Source organism: Notothenia coriiceps, unplaced genomic scaffold (genome assembly GCF_000735185.1).
Source record: "Notothenia coriiceps isolate Sejong01 unplaced genomic scaffold, NC01 NC01_scaffold00009305, whole genome shotgun sequence".
In the NCBI taxonomy this organism is placed as follows: Eukaryota; Metazoa; Chordata; class Actinopteri; order Perciformes; family Nototheniidae; genus Notothenia; species Notothenia coriiceps.
Window position 1 is genome coordinate 11,852 of NW_011342006.1, and position 16,888 is coordinate 28,739.

Genomic DNA, 16,888 nt, shown 5'->3' on the forward strand with positions numbered 1-16,888 from the left:
GGTGTTAAATGGCATTTTGCAGGCTTTGATCTGCCATCACATTGCTTCCATGATATATATACATCAGCATACATATACTATCTAACAACCAATGTAGCCAATCTCAAATATAAATACAATGAAATGTGCACACTCGGAACAAAGAAATATAATCACCTCTTGAAATGCTATGACTTTCTTTTTGCGAAAAAAGCTTTGACAGTTTGAGAAGTACAGTTCGTGAAAGTAGCCTTCTGACTTTCTTGGACATAATTAACCTTTCTGTGGCATATTATGAATACAAAAAGGAGTCTGTCAATACAAATAATGTTGTGTTATGTATTTCCAATGAACTCTGTGACCCCTTTAAATAAACAACCATGATTTGTGCTATTTCTGCACTCTAACAAGTTACAAATCAACAACTCATTGGACATTTGAAAACCCTCCATTCATTGCCTGCAGAGAAGGCATTGTTTACTGATGGTTCTCTAGTATACTTAAGTTTAACCTCAAGTGCATTCTGAATAACAAATGTAATAATAAAAGGGTCCAAGCTAGCGTATATCTTAAGACAGGAAAGGGATGTTTGTTTACAGCCTGATTGCAGAAGTTTCTCTAGCCTTGGCCTTTACAATAGCCATACACCATCATTTCAATCGGCACGGAATGAGAGCTGCTCTGAAAGGCGTGAATACAGATCGGCCTTGACTTGATGCGATTATGGAAGTGCCAAACAGAGAACGTTTATTCACAGTGATAAACGATAAGTGATAAACATCTCTGTAATTGCCCACCGCATGGTGTAGGGGAGTGAAAATAGGTACTTGTCTAAGTTGTAGATGTCTTCACAAAGCATGTCATTCTTCTTCTTTTTTTATGTGTTACAAGGGAAATAAAATGTTTCATTATAGACGTTAGAATGTATTTGCTTAATTTACAATTTGACCTATACGAGTTCCACATTAGCTGGAGCTGAGTAACAGCCATTGTTAAATCCTAACAGGACACGGTCATAATTTCATCAGCAACATTAGGGCGTATTCATGTTCTGACAAATCTCTTTGATGTTGAGATCTGGCTTCTTAAGTACAGCAAACTCATCTATTTGCACACTAATATCACTGTGTGCTGAATTGAATTCCTCTAATGTTCTTTTCGTAATGTTCGGGATAGCGTCCTTCATCCCCCTTACTCAGTTCTTTAGAGTCCAACAATGATTTATAGTAATGCCCCCACAGGTTCATTTCCTTGTTTGCTGTATTATTCAGTCAATGTTTTAATTAAAATACTTGTGGTAATTGGCCGATTATAGCCGTTTAACCTGAGACAGGCGGAGAGTTACAGGAGCTATTCTAAAAGCATTTGGTCCCTTGGGAGTGAAAGACACACAGTTAAATTATGAATGTTGAACATGATTACCATCACGAAAAGAGCTTTTGTGGTTAAGGAGGTAAAGAGAAGGTTGTGATTTGTTTATTTATCTTAATTTCCGTAGGAGTTCACCTATAACACATTAACCACTCCTAAAAATTCTCTACTATTTTCTTTGCAGTTCTGTTTGGTATTCCTTCCCTGGCAACAGCCTATCTTTTCAATTCCATAAATGATGTACGTTAGTATATTTTTAAAGGATTGAGGCCTTTCTTTGGATGGTTCAGGAAATACCCCTGAGTTACAATTAAAGGAAAAACTTCAGTATGCACAGAACATCACCAGGACGGAGCTGCCATCCATGTAGGACCTTTACTCCCAGCGGCTCAGGAAGAAATTCCTCAGGATTATAAAAGACCCCCATCGCCGCAGCCACAAACTGTTCAGTCTGCTGCCGTCTGGCAGGCGCCACCGCAGCATCCGGACTAAAACCACCAGACTCAGGGACAGTTTCATCCCACAGGCCATAAGACTGTTAAACACCTGAACTGTTGAAACTATTTTCCTAATATATGATATTTCAATGACTTGCATATAGACTCTTATTGCACTATTTCAATGCACTGTTGGAGAAGCCTGTGACACAAGATTTTAATCGACATAACTACACTGTAGCTATGTTCGTTGGACAAATAAAGAATTTCTCCAAATAGCAATGTGAGTGCAAAACATTCCAAAACCACCAATTCCTTCAAGTAGACACTGATCTACTGTTTGACAGGTTGCTATCATTTGAAAGAGTATCACATCTCTGCCCACTATGCTATGCCACAGTTGCCCCATCTTCAACTATGGGTGTTATACTTTTCTTTCTTTTTTAACTACCGGTACATTACATTCAGGTATTCAACATGACACCAGGAAATTAATTAGCATCAACAAATTCCTAAATTAGATAATAACAATTAATGGGAAATAATAGAATGGCAGTTCCAAGTAAACCTCAGGCTTTGGTTCATAGCATGATATGTAAGACAGTATTGTAGATCAAACTTTTGGAGGAAGGCCCTTACTGTACATGTTAAAGAAGAAAATGAACCCATGCACAAAGCAGTGATTCCCAAACGCTGATACACAAGCTTCTGTTTTAAGGTTTGCAAAAGTCTTGTAAAAAAGATCTAACAAATGCACTCCATCAGCTCTGCTTACTCTTCTTAGCCCTAAAGTATAGTGACAAAAAGGGCCTAAGCTTAGGTTGAGCTTACTTTTAAGCTGGACCTTTGTACATCAGCTGCAGAGTTTGACTGGAGAGTTAAAAGAAAGGACACTGCCAAAGAATTTGGTGTCCATGGCAATAGCAAAAGTGTGTATTTGGCAATATTTTGGATACAAGACCTATAGAAAATGTACAAAAGTAATGCAAAAATGAGTAATAAAACCTGGAAATGATAGCTGTAGCGGACAAAATCATATACAGATGGAGCACTGAATTTCAGACTCCAGTTTACAGCTTCCTGCCTACGACCAGCCAAAGACCAGTATAGACTATACTGGTCTTTGGCTGGTCGTAGGCAGGAAGCTGTAAACTGGAGTCTGAAATTCAGTGCTCCATCTGTATATGATTTTGTCCGCTACAGCTATCATNACAAAAGCTACTCTTCCTGGTCCGACACTTAAAACAATAGAACAATAAAACAACAACATTCAAGACATAAGTCCTGACATCATTAACAACATCACCAATATCATCAACAATCTCCACCATCATCAACAATCTCCACCATCATCAACAATCTCCAACATCATCAACAATCTCCACCATCATCAACAATCTCCACCATCATCAACAATCTCCACCATCATCAACAATCTCCACCATCATCAACAATCTCATCCACTTTCAACATCAATCTCAGCCAAGGATGAGTGCACAATACACCCATCAGTACAAAGCATGACATAAAATAAAATGAGGGTTCACAATTCAGAATAGATATATAATAAATAGAATGAAAATAAAATAAAATGAGAAATATATTTGACAGCAAGGAATATAAATGGGCTACATGTCAATCATGCAGGAGACAGTGTGGAAGCATCAACACATGCTATTCAGCACAATAGTCAATGTCAGCTAATTGAATACACAGCATTAAGGCCTCACAATGCACATGCCAGCTTCTCATGGCTCACCATCAAGCTAAATATGTTATGGTCAGATATGGTTCATGCAAAAAAGCCAACATTTCTATTAGACATTTCTGCAAAAACTCTCACAACCAGAACACCATATGTACAGTCATATAGAGAGCTATAACCCATTGGCATGCACTGAAAGACTTAAAGGTCACCTATCATGCTATTTGTAGGCAATAGCATAGGTCTCAGATATATAAAAAAATGTAAAAAACATGTCGATGAAGTGTTTTGCTCGAAACACCAAACAAATCACCCATTCTAGCCATGCCTCATATCCCTCTATTTCACTTCCTGTTTCAAAAGTGCTGATTTGGGGTATAAAGCTTTAAAAAAGAATTGATACAAAATAAAAAAGGCGGGGTCTGAGCTCATGCGGGACCCGGCAGCTACTGTCTAAACTAAATGCTGCCGTGATGAAACGCCATATCATGGATTATCAAGGATTATCTCTGAAACAGTATGGAGCTCAAAGGCTTTCTCTCTTGCCGGTTATACCACAAGGTGAGTTCCTTTTTACTTCCTGCTTCTTCACACACATGCTCTCCAGTACAGGTTAGCTCTGAGTGTTAGCGATGCTAATGTAAACACCGACCATATTACGTCCAAAACAGTCGGGCATTGTTTCTGATAGCAACGTTTCTGATAGGGCCGTGGGTCCACATTTCAGATATTACTTCGTATCGGACGCAAATCTGGATCAGCNATGATGGTGGAGATTGTTGATGATATTGGTGATGTTGTTAATGATGTCAGGACTTATGTCTTGAATGTTGTTGTTTTATTGTTCTATTGTTTTAAGTGTCGGACCAGGAAGAGTAGCTTTTGTCAAGAGCAAAAGCTACTGGGGATCCTGAATAAACATAAACATTAACAGTCTTTCAGAGGAGAGCATATAACTGCTGTCTAGATTGTGACGAAGGCATACATTCTGACTTTGGTATAAATACATTAATATACATTTCTTTTCATACACGTATAATATCAACATTTAGTCACAAAAAGAGAAACTTCATTGAGGATAAAACTGCTGTACATGTTGATGCTCTGTATCTCCAGCAGGGGGAGCCAAACAACCAGCTATTTTCTTTTGGGTTAATCGCAGAATGACTTCAACCAGTTCATCATCATGCAAATCATTTACCACATGAATATCTTACATGAATAATGCTAATAAGGCAGTCTGAGTTTAATTAGCTGGTATTCATCTCAAATCTCTCCATTGACATTTTGAAATGTTTACTATTTTACATTTAAAAAAATAGTTTTCAGACGTGTAGAATTAAATGAACACTGACCTCTCTTTCTTGTCATATCTAAGGCAGTTGGAGATCTTGCTTTACCATATATGTTAGGACAACCACCAACTTATTCTCATTATCAATGAACATGCTGATTATTTTCTCAATTCCTTTGTTAGGTCTTGACGAACTGATGCCGATACGTTGACATCTTCAAATTGCTTATTTTATTGGACAAAAATTCCCAAATGAAATATACTCACTTAACAATAATATGGAACAGATAGTGTTCAATATAGCAAAACCACGAGATGCTGACACGCATTTCAAATAAGAAGAGAGACAGTAAATTGATTAATTGTTAGATCATGATATATTCGTTTTCTGTCAATCATCACTTCTACTCTACATTTAGTCTTTTCTTAATGAGCTCAATGACCTACCTTTTTAATGGTATGTACAATCTCCTTTCCTCAGTAACGTGACAGGATTATGTGCGCTGTGTTGTAGGAGATGTTCATGTTGCCTGTAGATGGAGACAGTCCTTGTCATATGGTGTGCATTGTAGTGTAGAGTTCACATATCCTCAAATAGGAACATAACAAGCCTGGCCACCCTGGTAGTGATGGGATGTATTGTCTTTTATATTTGGGGTGAAGAGTAGTCTCCTGGTCTCTGAGGAGGTGTGGGGCAGCAGATGGGAGCTGATGGGACTGTGTGGTTGTGTAGGCGGTGACATGACAGGCTGTCAGACCCTAATGCAGCCCAACATCTGGAGCTTGTTGCCCGCGTCACTTCTTGCCTGCCGGCGGGGTCCTTTTAGCCCAGAGCCACCCTGAGGGACCGAACCCCGGGCCAAACCTGGGCCTCTGAGACAGGAAGCCGCAATAAGGCTGCACGTACAGAGAGAAACACTCAGCCTTCTGCGAGGGAAAGCACACAAAGCAGGCTGGGTAATATTTACTGAGCTGCAGCAGAGAGAGCATGGACTGCAGGGGATGTGTCATATTATTAGCTGTCATTTTAAAACGTTTTTTAATGATAACATATTTGATCGTGTCGAGTTTAAAGATTTTGCATTTGCAAGTTTATTACGGTACGGTTACACGTACAAGGGATTTGCTTTAGTATACAGTATGGTGGGGCGAACATGAACACAGCAATAGGAAATAAGTTGTAAGAGAAGATTAAAAACATAACAATTAGAATGAAAAAAATTACCTAAAAAAAACGATTTAACATTAAAGTGAATAAAGACAAATACTTACACCAAATATAAATATATGTATAAACACTTTTTTTACAAGAGCATGTAGAGGAAAGATGAACTGAGATGTTACATAACTTTCATGTTACACACACAAAGCAGATTAGTGATTTGATTTCCTGCAGTGAGAGTTAAGCCTCCTAAAAGCACTGTGGCCATTTTGCCAAAATAGTCAAAAATGAACGATAGAATTATACAATTTTCATTTTGTGTCTGTCCTTCAAAAAGACTACTTTTCATGGCTGTTTGAATTTAGTTTTTGAGGTTGAACCAGCACCCTTCTGCTATACTGGAGATTGGTATTATCAGCACCATTTAGGTTTTAAAGTCAAGGACAATTCAGAATGTTATATAGAAGGGATGTATCAGTCCTGCAAGCACTGCAGCATGTGCTCTCATTTCAGCACAACATCCTGCAGTCTCTTCAACAGGATGTGGATCATTTCAAGTCACGTTAGACCACCCTTATTGCTGTAATCCTTCAAAATGGAAGTTGGATTTAAGATGTTGCTCTCATTGTTAAATAATAACGTGTCAATAAAGGAACACATACTATTAAGCAACCTCTTATGCACTGTATACAGCCGCAAATGTATAACGTTTGAAAATGTCTCTGCATCTTTCGGAGACATCTTTAATAGCCCATCATAAGAGTTGCTCTGTGAGTAGGTGGTGCAGACGCGACTCCATGCACAGCAGGATAATACAGGACCTGTTCAAAGTGTTAGCGCCATCATGGCACTGTGCTATTAGCGCTCGCCTTGAGCTTCCAAGAAGCAAGTGCCTCTTCTATTTTAATGACAGCCCTCACCCAGAGGTAATTTCCCTGTGATTAAGGCAGGAGGGGAAAAATCATCTCTTAAAAGTCTCTAAATTGCATCTTATTTATCCACCTTTTAACTAACGACAAAAGGCAGACAGACAATGGCCCCGCATGTTTCTACCCCTCCTGATTGAACAATTATACTTGAGACATTATCTGGTCCATCGTTATATGGGTATTAAATATGGCACCGGGGGGGGGAGACACAGAAGAGGCTTTGATGGAAAAGTTTAGATGAAATAAATTACTTTTTTTCTTTAAAACCACCTTCCTGATGCTTTGATTTCATTTGAATGCCTCATCTCTGGTTTTAATTTGCATACATAATGTGTACCAGGCCTTTCCTCCATTGTCAGGCTTGAAGATTGATTCTTTGTCTTTCTGTGGGTTTATCAGTCCACCATTTTGGTCCAGACTTAAATATCTCAACAACTTTTGAATGTATTGCTATGAGATTTAGCACAGCTGTTCATGTCCAGAGGATGATGCCTATAGTCACTTCTGTGATACCCACACCACCTTAATGTCAAAGTTCTCACTTCTCCATCAAATACTTACATTACATGTCACTTGTTAGACGCTTTGACATACTCAATACTGTGGACAATCCCCACAGGAGCCATTTGGGGTGAAGTGTCTCACAACGACATGCTGACTGCCGTGGGGTTTGAACCTGTGACCCCTGATCCCAACATCAACGCACTAGTCCACTGCGCCACACGCCTCCCTTACACATCTATCTTATGGATTGGCCCAATATCATTTTCCCCGGACGATGCATCCTAATGTGTTGATTTTCCATTTTGTCTTGCACCACCATAAAGTGAGTGTTCTTTTGAGTGGAATTACTCAAAGATGAGGTTCTCACCATAATCTCCCACAAGGAAGAACTGGAGTTTCTCTCCCCTCCAACTTTTCATCTTAATTCATGAGTTTTCTTAACATGATACTGTGCAGCCTCAGCGGTGAAATGTGGCTGCCATTAAACACAATTAAACAAGACAAGTTGAATGTCTTGATCGACCTTACAGGGAAGGTGTCAAACAAGACAAGTTGAATGTCTTGATCGACCTTACAGGGAAGGTGTCAAACAAGACAAGTTGAATGTCTTGATCGACCTTACAGGGAAGGTGTCAAACTAGACAAGTTGAATGTCTTGATCGACCTTACNGAGTTTTTCTCCCCTCCAACTTTTCATCTTAATTCATGAGTTTTCTTAACATGATACTGTGCAGCCACAGCGGTGAAATGTGGCTGCCATTAAACACAATCAAACAAGACAAGTTGAATGTCTTGATCGACCTTACAGGGAAGGTGTCAAACAAGACAAGTTGAATGTCTTGATCGACCTTACAGGGAAGGTGTCAAAAAAGACAAGTTTGGATGTGTCCGACCTAGGCGTAGTTTGGGATATGAATTGCTATTTACAGATGATGTGGCCTTAAATACATTCAAAGTTTACAATAATTCAATGCATGTTTAATATAATGTCATAAAACGTTCCGTGTAAAGAAAGGAGAAGTGGAATTCGAATGCGCCACCAAAGTTTTCCCCCTGACCCCTTCGATGCTATCTTTATGAAAAGTCTTGCTGTTATCAAAACTGAAAACAAGTTTCTCAAGTGCAATCCACTCTCTTTCCCACGACTAAATACTGCATTCAGGACAGCCACATATTGTTCAAAAATCAGTTTCAATGACTTCAACGCTGCTCGTCTCAATGAAATCACTCCTATTGTGTGAGTTGGAGATTATATAAAGATAATTATACTCTCCAGAATCACTGTTGCACCTTTCGAGCCCTCCAGCTTCACCATACCTGAGCAGTCCCACCCCCCTACCTGAGCAATCACACGCCATCTTCACACACATTGTATTATAATCACAGCCATTCACAAAGTTGCTAAAGTTACCTCCGTATTATCCTCCTAAATCATCCCTCCTACTCCATGCTTCTCATTTATTTTCTCACTTGATTGCACGCTGGAGGACTCATCAATCAGCAGAGCGTCGGTCACATGGTCACTTTGTGAGAGCTGCTTTGCAAATGGCTGTATATTGAATTGTCTTTTTTTAGGCACTCACACACACACACACACACACACACACACACACACACACACACACACACACACACACACACACACACACACACACACACACACACACACACACGACTAAACACATCTCCCTGGTAAAGAAAATAATTGGGTACTATTTAGTCGGGAATGCATCTGTTGTTAATTTGTTATCGTGCGGTTAAGTTTTCCATGTAACATCTTAACGTTATCCCCCCATTGTGTCACTGTGGGGGGGCTGCAGCCTCATCCAGAGGATTGCAATTAACTTCTTAGCAATTATATAAGAAAGACTCTCAGTATTTATGCCTCATTGTTTCTGCTGCAGATGCTAAGTCATCCGGCCATGCCGACACGCTGCTCCAGAAGCGTTTTCACGAACTGGGCCTGGGTACGGAGGCCTTCAGCTCCGTGCAGTATGTTGGCACCCAGACCATCACACCCCCCACTGACTACAGCGGGCTGCTGGAGGCCGTCAAGCAGCAAGTGAAGAACACTCACACACGCTCCCCCCGTCAGCCCGGGATAATGTTTCACGCTCTGGAGGTAAGCGGTGGACCATTACCTTTGTTGTTAACTTAAAGTTAGATGTATAGACATTTAATAAAGATATGTTGTCTCCTAGTCGTGACTCTTATCTTATTTTGCTTCCATAATTCCTCTCTCCTGTCCCTTTTCACCTTTTTTTTGTTGCTTTTCCTTAGGCCCTGAGTGAGCGTTTCTGTGGAGAACTGCCGGACGACAAGATGATCCCGTACTCCTTCTTCCCAGATGAGTACTTTACATGCTCTGCTGTCTGCCTCAGCTGCAAGTGAGTCATCAACAAACATTTCAAGAGATTAAACTGCGCCGGAACATTTGACTCAAACTAATTCTGGGAAGTATTTTGACTCAAAGCCTGGTCTAAGTGAAGTCTTTGAGCTAATGTTCTAAACCTGAGCAAATGTAAAGTTGGCATCACTTCTTTTACTTTGTTCAGTGTGTAGTTATTTTGCAAATTCTGTGACCTTTTATCAAGCATTATTATAGATATTTAAGAATGGAAGGGATGGCTGTATCAGCTTGCTTACCCTCTGTTATTGATGAAGTCTGGCCCTTATGTTTGGTTTCAGACATCTGAGCATCGATCCTTTGCATCATCCCACCACATACACTTTTCAGTTCAACAGAATTGTTCCAATGTTTTCGTACTGGTAAAACAAAATCGATTTTAATCAGTAAATTTAACTTTTTTCTGCAAAAAACGATATCAGACAAATTGTATAATTCCGAGTATTTCCACGTAGTTATCAGTTCCAAATCTTTTGAAAGGAATTAGAAAACACACATCTTCCTCAGTATTTCCACACAGCCGGTTTAAGGCTCTTATTACCAGATGGAAAAATAAACAGACACACAAACAGAAGTGTGTCAGGTGCTGCTGGCTTATTCACAGAATTTGAATGTTTTCCCTAAAAGCAGAAATCTGTTACACATTACATGTAATGTCTTTCCCATCTTTTTTGGAAGAGAGAGAAAGAGTGATTGAGAGTCCCCTACTCTTTGTGTTTCCTTCTTTATGGAAAGTTGAGTGTGAAATATGAGGTTTCAGTTCTGGACTATTGGACTTCCTCAAACCTGTTTGCACTGTTGATGTCTTTCATGTTGTTCTGAAACTATTGGTTTTCTGTTCCTCTCTAGCATTCGCTGTAAAAATGGAATGAACCATCTGAGAGACCGGGTCCCCCACTTGGCAGATGGACTGTGCCAGTATGTTCACCAGTACAACAACAAAGTTCTTATCTGCAAGGTAAGACTGACCAGGCACCAACTGGGACCTAGTTCTCTATGTCAGCTATTTGGATTTTGTACTGGATGTTGCATGCTGCGCCAAATTCCAGGCCCCTTTTTTCAAATCATTTTTGATCCTATCTGTTCATACCTGTTTATATGTCTTCTATATTCATTTCAGTTTTTGATTGTCTTATGTCTCCAGAAGTGTTATGAGGGAGGCAGAGAGGTGATTGTTTTGCCCAAGACGTCAGCTTCCTCTGATAACCCATGGTTTGGATTGGCCAAGTATGCGTGGTCAGGGTACGTAAATAGACACACACACACACACACACACACACACACACACACACACACACACACACACACACACACACACACACACACACACACACACGCACAGCATTTGTATTGCCTCTTTTGCAATTATCTCATTGTATCTCCCTGCCTCCCGTTAGCTATGTGTTGGAGTGTGCTAGCTGTGGTGTAATCTACCGCAGCAGACAGTACTGGGTGGGGAACCAGGACCCTGAGAGCGGCGTGGTGCGGTCGGAGGTCAAGCACGTCTGGGAGGGGGTGAGCACTCCAGCTTTCTTCTTTTGCTCCACTTATACTCCGTTTCAATACAAATGAACTGCAGATTATTGATTAGGCATTTGATAGATGGGATCATTAATGCTCACCATTCACCAAGGCCAGACCACAACATTAAGAAACTTAATCACATGATATTTGATAGTCTTGGGCGATCAATACACTTTATTTAAATTACATATAACATTTGCTATTATAACAACATTATAATGGCAACACCTTGCATGAAGTTTGCTGTTTCTGCTCAAAAAAAGATCCTGTAAGTGATACATTTGAAGCCCTTATCATTGTTTCAGTAGGGATGAATATATATTGGTACCGTCATCATTCACCGACCTTTTCCGATCAATCTTCTTTTCTCCACCTTCATTTATCCCTCTCTTCTTTCAGTCGGACACTTTTCTGACGACCCACCAGAACGCTGCCCAGAGGGTCCTGGACGGGATGAACTACGTGATCCAGTCAGTGTCAGAGTACAGCACCGGGCCCACCAAAGCTGTGGCAGCCTGGGTCACTGACCAGGTGGCCCCCCCGTACTGGAGACCCAACACAGAGATCACTGTGAGTGTGAACAGCTAGAGATGAGACACACACTGAATAACAATTCATATAACAAGGGATAAAGTTGTACGAAAAAAGTTGAGGTGCTTTGAAATCTTTCCTTTATGACGGATTAGGAGAAAGAAGAAATTGTTTATTTTTCATTATATCCCTGCAAATGTCTGTCCTCATTGAATCCTCCTCTGCCCCTCAGGCGTGTCATGGCTGCAGGAAGGTGTTTGAGGAGGCGGAGAGGAAGCACCACTGCCGATCGTGTGGCGAGGGTTTCTGCCATCCCTGCTCCAGCCAGAGGATGCCGGTGCCGGAGAGGGGCTGGGGCAGTGGGCCGGTCCGGGTCTGTAAGAAGTGCTACCAGCAGGGAGGGCCGGCTGACACCAACAGCCAGGGTAAGACAATGATCCTGACTCAGCATTTAGTTTACCAGCATCTTTGGAGTCATGGAGGTTAACTTCACCTTTATTTGTAAGCTGTGTTTAATTGATTTGCTGACAGCATATAGCAGATGAAGTCACATAATCACAATGTGTTTTATTATTAAATATGGATATTAAATATGATTATTAAAGGGATTCAAAACAAAAATTCAAGCAATTCCGATAAAAATAAGCTTTTCACAAAGATTATTTCTTAAAAATGTATATATTTGTTGTCATACCTTGACTCTTGAAATGGATATTTGTTCAGGATTTTCCATAAAAAGTACATTACATTCACCTTATATAATAAAATGTACTTTTTAGAATGTATTATTAAAGATATGCTTTGTATATGTGCTAGCTGCTTTCATAAATATTGTTATTGCTACTTTTGTGTACTGTTCATACATGTCTTTCCTTCAGTGTGTAAGGTGGAGCCTCGTGGTCTGATCGCTCGCAGGGTGACGGAGGTGGCGCAGTCTACACTGGACATGGTCACCACAGCTGTGGACTACCCGATCTGTGAGTGCAGCTGCATTTCACAACTAAAATGAAAAACAATCGATAAATACATTGAAATTAAATAATGTTGGATAGATGAATATGGAAGTAAATTGCAATATATTTAAGGACTGGCAACTTAAGTATCCCAATTCTGGAAAGAAAGAGCTGAATGTATAACTACTGGGCCCTGGTCCTTGCAATGAATATTTTGCGTAAATACAAATATGATGGTCTAGAACAGTGGTTCTCAACTGGTGGGTCCCGACGCAAAAGTGGGCCGCGGACCCTTTTCGAGTGGGTCGCAGATGTGTGAGTGAGGATAAAAAAATAAAATAAATGTCTTTCAATTTATTTATTTTTAGGAAAAAAGTCAAACTTTTATTTTGAAGGCCCAATTTTCTAATGCTGTGCATGCAGTAGGCGTTGGACTGGAAGTACCAGAGAACATAAACGGTTTGGAAAACTTTTGTCACGTAGTGATCATCTTCTCAATAAAACATATTTGCTGATGTTTTTTCGAGTCTTCTGGCCAATCAGAATCAAGATTGTTGCCGGAAGTCCTCACGGAGAATAAGTCTGCGGTAGAAATATTCTTTAAACATCCATGGGTACAACTTCAGATAAAAATGAACACATAATGAAATATGACCCCCGGTTTGATTGACAGGTCACAGAACAACGGGAGCTATCTACCCTTACCCACAATTTAAAGTAATTCACACAGACTCTCTCCTCTTTGCTCTTCTCTCTGTGAGGAGCAGCAAGTTCAGATGTCAGAACAAAGTAAAAAACAAACAATGGAATAAAATATTATTAATATAGTAATAGTATTTATTTATTTTCTTCTCAGAGTGTACCAGAATGCGTATTTCTTTTTTTTTTATGTTAGTATTTCAAAAAAATCGCTGAGAATCCCCTCCCAGGGATATAAGGGATATATGCACTGTACTTCACTTTAATTAATATTGTATGCTGAAAAGCGTATATATTACAGCACGATTTCTTGTAGATTTGAGTGGTTCAAAATGTTGGGTCGCGATTTATTTATTTATTAAGTGGCTCCCGAGGCCTGACCAGTTGAGAACCACTGGTCTAGAGGCTGTCCATACATCATAAGTTATTTGATAGCAGGTGGACATTCACTACATAAACATTATTCAAGCTCCATGAGTAATGTATCAGCCCTAGTGTATATAACAGTAGGCAGTTTTCACGAGTTGTCTGTTCAAATATGGATATTTATGCCATTATCAAAATCTTAAATTAAATATGTATTGTTCCATCCACTCCCCTTAGGTTTTATGAAAGATGTGGCTCGGCCGGACTACTGGGTGCCAGATGCGGACATCACCCAGTGCCACCAGTGCTCCAAACCCTTTACTCCGACAATATCCAAGCACCACTGCAGGGCCTGTGGGCAGGGTGTGTGCGGCCCCTGCTCCACACACATCAAGCCCGTGCCCTCCCGAGGCTGGGACCACCCGGTCAGAGTGTGTGAAGGCTGCCACGCCCGCAAGGACAATCTGTGAGCTTTTTGAACCTGGAGAACTTCCTCAGATGATCCACGAAGAACACTGAATCGTGGCACTGCTGCTCCCAGAGAACAAGGAGGATTGAGTATGAAGTACTAAACGGCAGAACAGCAATAAGCCTTGTTTTAATGCGTGAAGAGAGACAAAGCTTAAAATGGCCCCCTTGTGTTTTATCAGTGCTGGCCCGGGATCAGCTTCCCATCTAATATGCCTTCCTCTATCTACTGATTCTGCAGCAGTACAGAGGCACAACAGACTGTAGATCAACTTCTCTATAGCCCTACTGCAGCAGTCTAGCTATCATTAAACCAACTGGACAAATGGAAAGCTGGACGTGTGATTCTTGGAAATGTAGGATATAAGGACATAAAACTCTTCTCCATTCTGCAGAGCTACAACTCTTTGCCGTGTAGTCTTCCTTCATTTATTTGTTTTTTGCACAGCCCTGCAGCACACAACCCTTTCTCAATTTGACCAATTTGTAAACAAGTAAATAAGATGCACTGGGATTTTAAGAGACATTTCTTTTATTTAGAGGGATTCTTAACCTGTCTACAGCCTCATCTCAATATATTGTATCATCCCTGCAAAGCCCTCAGAAAGTAGAGAAAGTGTGGGGGGGTTTTATCCTCCTGCTGATCCTTCTCTTCTCATCTCTTTCTCTCTTTGAGGTATAAAAGAGAACAAGACTGTTGGGAAAAGAGAGCCCTGTGTGTGCCTGTAACGCTCTGGACAGAAAGAAAGAAAGCATAGAGAGAACACGAGCTACAGCAGTGTGTGCCTTCATGGGAAGCTCGATTCCCTTTTCTATAGCCCCTAATGTCTGTTTTAGGGGTTCCCTTCATATGTGCAAGGTCTAATGAGATTATTTGTGCCTAATTGCAGGGCAATGTAATCCAGAGCCTCGCTCATCTGATTTAATTGTATTTACGATATGCTGAACTTGATAGGAAAATAAACTTTGTAGCACATTAAAGACATTCCAATGTATACCTGTTTACTGATAGATTAGCTTTTCTGAGGTCTTTATAAAAATGGCGGCACTCTTTTGAGCTAATAACGCTTCAGAATGTAATATTTAATGAATGCACCTGCACTAGACTGGACAATTATTGTTAATGGAATTATACACTTTCTGTCAAAGGGACTCGGTTTTAACATTCTGAATGAATGCTATTTCTCATTGTCCAGAAATAATAAATCAATTTGAAAAATGCTTTTTCAGTGAAATCTGGAAATTGACAATCTTGATTTTCTTTCTTCTTAAATCAGGCTTGTTAAAAAAAAAAAAGAACAAAGGAAAACGTTGTCTCTATAAATGTATTCCCTCCATTACTGCCTTTCTCTTTAATCACTCCATATGTGTGATGCTTTATTTCTTTGAATGGGTATTACACGTTTTTGCAAAAGTGAATGGATGTCAAAACAAAGACAATGTAGCAATGACAAAAACCCTTATGTCATAAAAAAATGTCATAGTGGTGTAAAACAAAATGTCACATATTCAGGATATGCTAAACACACAGTGGCCCTAAAATGTGTAGATGTGTATAAAGGAAATAGCATAGTATGTGATAACAAAATATCAAAGTAAAGTAAGTCATAAAAGTATTTAATAAAGAAGTTAATATCAAAGGTTATTTGGTATGTCACATAGAATCTGTAGTATATTTACTTGGAGTAATGTTTACCCTATAGTCTATGGTGCTGTCTAAGCTTTTTTCTTTCAAATTCATAATTCTCAAGCAATGTTAGAGTAAGTGATGTACTGTCTCAAAAACCATCCTTATACCTTAACCTGTGTTGCTAACTCTACCTAATGAACAGTGAAGCTGCTATGCACAGTATAGCAAGTAGCCGGTTCATACAGATGTCCACATATCTTATTTTTCTCTCCAACAACCTCCAGTTCAATGTTATCTGAAGTTCATGGTGCCTAATGTCCAGTGCTCTAATGAATCGCTGACTGATGCCCATGAAGTAGCCCTCATTTCCAGCACAAACCTATTATGCAAGCCTAATATGACTTGAGCCTGACATACATAGGGTCAGTGTGGACAGAACAGACAGTGGAGGGCCAGTAGAATCTGCATAAAGATGCTTCTTATCCAGAATATAGCATACTTCAGAGTAAATCACTTTTGAATGAAGGACGCACCGGTAAAGGTAACAATGAAAATAGAACTTCCTTTTATTGGTAGTTGGCTTTGAGGTAGCTCATATGCTTCTTTACTCCAGCACATATCCACTCAGTGCTCATTGTTTCACTGTAGAACAGCCATACTTTCAAATGTAGCATGCTGTAAAACGGATTGAGCGTGAAACTGTTGTTGTACTAGAGAGCGTGCATATTGAAAGTTAACAAAGTGGTCGTGGTGCTGGTGTGCTGCTAAAGGAAAAATGTTGCTCCACATGTCACCACTCTAATCACTGTGAGAGGTTTCCTACCTCGCTGTGGAAAAATCAAAACAACACACTTTCAAACAGTGATGACAAAAGCACCAGTTTTCTCTACAGGCATCTGTACAAAGACTGGGATGTGAGGGAGTGGAAA

General features: G+C 40.0%; 1 protein-coding gene across 1 annotated transcript; it reads left to right on the plus strand.

The window, feature by feature from the left end:
- The first annotated feature begins 9,262 nt into the window (after positions 1-9,262).
- Positions 9,263-15,572, plus strand: LOC104945225 (zinc finger FYVE domain-containing protein 1-like). The gene is made up of 9 exons (XM_010770861.1): positions 9,263-9,503; positions 9,662-9,768; positions 10,638-10,746; positions 10,933-11,030; positions 11,186-11,303; positions 11,712-11,882; positions 12,076-12,268; positions 12,722-12,820; positions 14,099-15,572. The coding sequence occupies exons 1-9, from the start codon at positions 9,486-9,488 to the stop codon at positions 14,329-14,331; spliced, it is 1,146 nt and encodes a 381-aa protein (XP_010769163.1). The 5' UTR covers positions 9,263-9,485; the 3' UTR covers positions 14,332-15,572.
- Positions 15,573-16,888: the final 1,316 nt, after the last annotated feature.